General features: G+C 39.3%; 3 protein-coding genes across 5 annotated transcripts in view; all 3 read left to right on the top strand.

Moving 5' to 3' along the window:
* Positions 1 to 603, top strand: part of LOC104726772 — a gene marked incomplete in the record, with an annotated part of 3281 nt that extends 2678 nt beyond the window's left edge. Inside the window, 1 exon segment of the mRNA XM_019232709.1 lies at positions 400 to 603. Coding sequence (XP_019088254.1) covers positions 400 to 531 — 132 coding nt within the window.
* Positions 1 to 5633, top strand: part of LOC104726770 (calcium-binding mitochondrial carrier protein SCaMC-1-like) — a 21023-nt gene that overhangs the window by 5683 nt on the left and 9707 nt on the right. For 2 of the 3 annotated variants that reach the window (XM_019232708.1, XM_019232706.1), the window contains exons 1-4: positions 2143 to 2257; positions 2666 to 3309; positions 3399 to 4603; positions 5113 to 5622. In XM_019232708.1, the coding sequence (XP_019088253.1) occupies positions 4204 to 4603; positions 5113 to 5622 (910 nt within the window). In that variant the 5' untranslated portion in view covers positions 2143 to 2257; positions 2666 to 3309; positions 3399 to 4203. Of the gene's footprint in view, positions 1 to 2142; positions 2258 to 2665; positions 3310 to 3398; positions 4604 to 5112; positions 5623 to 5633 lie in introns of those variants that run through there. The other variant, XM_019232707.1, reaches the window with a different exon arrangement.
* Positions 1 to 5633, top strand: part of LOC104726775 — a 16160-nt gene that overhangs the window by 5579 nt on the left and 4948 nt on the right. The window lies entirely within an intron of this gene.

Genomic DNA, 5633 nt, shown 5'->3' with positions numbered 1-5633 from the left:
TTGTGTTTGTGGATCAGAACGGTGAAGGAATATGTACCTCGATGCCTAAGTATGGGAATGGAGTTGAACCTGGAAACGAAGCTGGTTACGTTGTTGGAATGACCTCTTGTTATCCTGCTGATCCAGTGAAAGTGAGCTATGGAGAGACATTGAGTTTGGAGGTTAATTACAGTAGTGTCGTTGGTCATACCGGAGTTATGGGACTTTTTTACATCCTCGTTGCTCAGCAGTTGCCTGAACCAGAAAGCTCCTTGCCTAATCTTTTTCAGGTATAACCCACCCGGACTCGTTACTGAATATCGGTTTACGTCAAACCGGTTTCAGTACACATACTGTTTGGGAGATATTGTGCCATGTGATTACTATACTGACGTTAGTAAATACGCCACTTCCTTGTAGGCACATGCGGAAAGCGTGAGCGTTTTAGCATTTTTGGCTGTGACTGTGTTGGTGGCGGTAGTGGTTCTAATAGCCGCCGTTGTATACAGAAGACAGAACCGGGAAGATGGTTACCAATCTTTAAGTACATGAAAAAAGAGTAAAACCATGTGGACTACGAAAATTAAATCACAAATAAAAGAATATTTTGTTGTCTTGATGTTATTCCTGAAACAGTTACTACTTGGCTTTGTCAAAGACATAACATTCACACAAATAATGCAGAAAGTTTTCTTAACAACTACGTACAATACAACAGAATGTTACTATTGTTGTTGTCTCAATGCAAACAAAGCAGCCGAACAATTGGAAAAATTAGGTTAAGAACAATTCATACCTATTGGCTATAGTGGTTCAGAGTAAGGGATCGTTCCGCAGGAGAGAGATCTCCTGCATTCTCTCCCGCGCTTTCTCCTTGTTCGTCATCGTCTTTCTCCCCGTCCCCCTCGCTCTCGTCCCTGGTGTTTGGGTGTACCGTTTTGTCATAGTCCTGCCCGCAGGAAATCAAATTCGTCATGAGGACCGTCAGCTTTTATCAATATTGCATATTAGCCCAATATCTTTTAGTAAAACTATTTAAATCCATCTAACAAAAAGTTGTAAAATTCAAATCTTTAAATTGAGTAGGTTCGTTGCTGTCAGCAAAAAAAAATAAATAAATAAATAAAAATTGAGTAGGTTCATCGTACCCTAACTGAATATTGGTTTAAATCAAACTGGTTTCAATACATACATATAATGTTTGGGAGATATTGCCATGTGATTATTTTACTGACGTTAGTATATGTTACTTCCGTATAGGTACCTGGGAGATATTGCCATGTGATTATTTTGTTGTCATCTTCCTCTTATGTGATGTTATTTCTGAAACATTTTTGTACTTGGCTTTGTCAAAGACATCACATTCACACGATATTTCATGTCTTAATTGTAAAAAAGAAAAATTTATAAATGTCGAACTAATTAATAGAAATCAACATTCTATTAAATCCTCCTCTAACATTCTTTGGTTTAATACCCCTTCGTGGCTTCCTTATTCAACTACATTCCATTTATAAAAAACAAGTTTATTTTTGTGTCGTGTGAATGGGATTGATTATTGTTAGAATAGTCCGGCCACCTCAAAAGAAATAAAACTCTTTCGGTGATATTATGTATGGCTATCATTCTCCTTTGAGCTAGCCGATGAGTAGTTAGGTCCATACTAATATGACATTAGAATTAAGGTTTATCAAATATTTGGATGGGTTGTGGAAAAGTAAATGACATATACAAAATCAAAACAAAACAAATAAACTAGTTCAAGACAATTAGAGGAACAAACAAAAACCGAAACAAATTGGATAAAATAAGTACAAATCAATATTACACAAAAAATCGAAAATCTCCGAGAGAACTGACAGCCTGACACTAAAGGAGAAACCAACAACACCAATCCTATCTTTTTCGTAACAACACCAATCCTATCGTTTTAATTTTTGTATGGTCATCTTTTTGTTTTTTTGTTTTTGCTTCGGTCACCATCTCCTCGCATTATATTATACAGTGATATTTTTGGTCATAGATTGAAAGAGGAAAAACAAAACCGGGGCCTGTGACGAGAGTGAGGACGTCAGTGGTTGGGTTACACGTGTCAGATGATAGCGAAGCTCGTCTCCTTACGTCTCTGCGATTATGGGGCATATTCGTAATTCAGATGATAAATAAATAAAGATAACTCTCCAATCGTTTCTTCTTCATTTTGGTGGGCACACACACACTTCTTCGTTCATTTTTACAAGCGGGAAAGTCATCTCTGTTCATCCGAATTCGTACCCACGTAAAACCCCTCTCTCTGCTCTCTTTTGTTTCTCTGTGTTCGTTTGATTTCGCAATTGAATTATGTGCCTTTGAATCCTTTTTTTTTCCTTCGTCTGTTATTTGGTTTCTCGGAATCCAATTTCCTGGTTTTGGGATCTTTTATCCTGTATGTTTGCGTTTTCGAATTATCATTATACCTCCTCAGGATGATATAAATTATTAGCTGCTGGAATGTTTAAGAAACCATGTACGAAATAAAAATCTTGTTCTGCTTAAATTAGGGTTCAAGTCGGTTTGTTAGGTATCGACTGTCTGGATGGTTCCTATAAAAAATCAAACGAAGTTAGGTTTAGAGTTTGAGGTATACTTTATTCCATCTTTGTGATTTTTATCAGCTAAATCACATTCCTTTATGATCTTGCAACAGGAGCTAATGGCTCGTTACCACATGACAACGCTGATCTTGTTCTTAGTTCTTGCTCTGTTCGCATCACCGAGCCAAGGCTTCCTAGGGACCGAGAACAAGATAAAATCTGAAGTCTTTTTTTCACCAAAACTGGCGATGAGTCCAGGATCAGTTTCAGATTCTTACTTATTCGACATCGATTTCCCAAGAGGGCATATCGGCCTCAAAAGTTTCGATGCTGAAGTAGTTGACGAAGCGGGCAACCCCGTCCCTCTGCTTGAGACATATCTCCACCATTGGGTTGTCCAACCGTATTATGTGCGTAAAGGTTCTAAGCTTCCACAGCGAGAAATGTTTAGGAATCACGGATTCTCACGGCAAGACCCCGAAACCAATCTTGATTCGAGATCGTCGGATATTATTCTTGTCAAAAACGGAGGGTTGTGCAGGGGTGCAGTACTCAGACACTACTATGGGCTAGGATCAGAAACCCGCAAAACCTCGACGTATTTTCCTGATCCTTACGCAGTTGAAATCGATAATCCTCAGGAGAGACCTGATGGTTATGAATTCAAATGGCTTCTCAACCTTCACGCAATAGACACGAGAGGTGTGGAGGAACATGTAACCAATATACGCCAACCCGGGACTGAATCTCAGTTTAGGTCAAACCGGTTTCAATACATATACTCTGTTTTGTTTGGGTGCAATGTGATTACTTTACTGACGTTAATATACGCCAACTTCCTTGTAGGCACCTGCCGGAAGCGTGAGCGTTTTAGCAATTTTGGCTGTGACGGTGTCGGTGGCGGTAGTGGTCCTAATAGCCGCCGTAACATACCGGAGACAGAACCGGGAAGATGGTTACCAATCTCTTAGTACATGAAGAAAGAGTAAAACCATGTCGACTACATGTTTTTCAAAGTGAAATTTGTTTGCATACGAAGAATTAAAAATAAAGATCATTTTGTTGTCATCTTCCTCTGGTGTGATATTTCTGTAACAGTTACGTGTAAGAAGAACTTTGCTTTGTCAAATACATCACATTCACACAATATTTCAATGGTCTACCACACACAAAGTGTATTCGTTTCATATATTCGTTGTTGTGTTTTTGTTCCAAAACCTTTCATACTAGTCGCTCTATTACTGTATTACAGATACTTTAATCTCTATAAACATCAAAGATGGTTTTGTTCTGGTTTAAAGCTATGTAAACCGGTTAAAATGAACACTGCGTCGTTGTTGTGATCCACTTAAACTAGACCGGGTTTGATTTGACTGGTGTTTTGTTGTTTGTGTCATGTAATGTCTGGGAGTGGAAACAGCAGCTGAAGCTGAAGGGGTCCATGTAAAAATAATGGAGTCTCCTCCGGCTGTCCATGGAAGATTGAGACGGTTAGATATTTTTTTTTGGCTCACCGACCTCAATATCTCACGTTTTTGAATTCTTCTTCCGAGATTCGTGGACCAATAGAACTCTTCCAGAGGAATGAAGAGACATTAGAATCATCCCCAAAAGCTTTTTCGAATTTTACTCATCTGTGTTAAAATCAGCAATGGAGACGAAGAAACCAAACCAAAATCCGGGTAGGAAGCCGCGGCCCGTGGAAGCAACAATGGAGCACGTGCTGGTGGCATTACGTGAGACCAAGGACGAGAGAGAGATGAGGATTCGAAAACTGTTCGAATTCTTCGACAATTCGAAGTTAGGGTTCTTAGACGGTACCCAGATCGAGAAAGGTATGTCTTCGCTTAGTATCTCTCCGCAGTATAGGTACGCTAGCGATTTTCTCAAAGTCTGCGACGCGAATCGAGATGGGCGTGTGGATTACCAGGAGTTTCGTCGTTACATGGACGCTAAGGAGCTTGAGCTTTACAAGATTTTTCAGGCTATTGATGTTGAACACAATGGTGACATTTGCCCAGAGGAGCTTTGGGAGGCTCTTGATAAAGCTGGTATGTTAAAAAAAATTTTGATTCTCTCATACTGTTCCATTAAGAGGGGAAGCTACTGTTGCTTTGCAACTATCTTCCCATAAGCAAAAGATGAAACCTTTATTGGTTTGTGAATGTGGATTTTGCTTAATTTTTCTAGTTACTGATAGATTGGTTAGTGAATTGAATTTGAACATGCCTCTGTTTTGAACTGTTCTTGATGCAATGTGGAAGCTAATGTTTGAGTCCAAGAAGGATGACCTTTTTTGTGATTGTAGTTGTCTTATTGATTAGGAGATTTAGCATATGAACAATGTCTGTATAATCTTTGACATTGTCCTTGTTTGCAATACCGTGGGTTGTGAGTTTGCTTTATTGGGTTTTTTTTAACACATATTGGCTCAGTGAGTCTAGTAGCAAATTCGTCTCTTTTACTTTTACATGCTTTCGTTTCTCAAAAGCTTTAATGTTATTGTGTAACAGTGTTGTCAACCTATAATATAAAACTCTCCACGGTTCTGTTCTTGTAGGCATTCAAATAAAAGATGAGGAACTAGCTTCTTTTATGGATCATGTTGATAAGGACAACAACGGAATTATAACTTTCGAAGAATGGAGGGATTTTCTTTTGCTGAACCCTCATGAAGCCACAATTGAGAACATTTATCACCACTGGGAAAGAGTATGCTTGATAGACATTGGGGAGCAAGCTGTTATACCAGACGGTATAAGTACACATGCTCAAAGAAGCAAATTACTTCTCGCGGGAGGAATAGCTGGAGCTGTTTCTAGAACCGCAACCGCGCCTCTGGACCGTCTGAAAGTTGCTTTGCAAGTTCAACGAACAAATTTGGGCGTTGTCCCGACCATTAAGAAAATATGGAGAGAAGATAAGTTGTTGGGTTTCTTCAGAGGTAATGGGTTGAATGTAACCAAAGTCGCTCCTGAAAGCGCCATAAAGTTTGCTGCTTATGAAATGCTGAAACCCATAATTGGGGGAGCGGATGGTGATATTGGTACAAGCGGGAGGCTTTTGGCAGGTGGATTGGCT

The sequence above is a fragment of the Camelina sativa genome, chromosome 11 (genome assembly GCF_000633955.1).
Source record: "Camelina sativa cultivar DH55 chromosome 11, Cs, whole genome shotgun sequence".
Classification (NCBI taxonomy): Eukaryota; Viridiplantae; Streptophyta; class Magnoliopsida; order Brassicales; family Brassicaceae; genus Camelina; species Camelina sativa.
The sequence above is the reverse complement of the archived record's forward strand: the minus strand, read 5'-3'. Positions and strand labels throughout refer to the sequence as shown.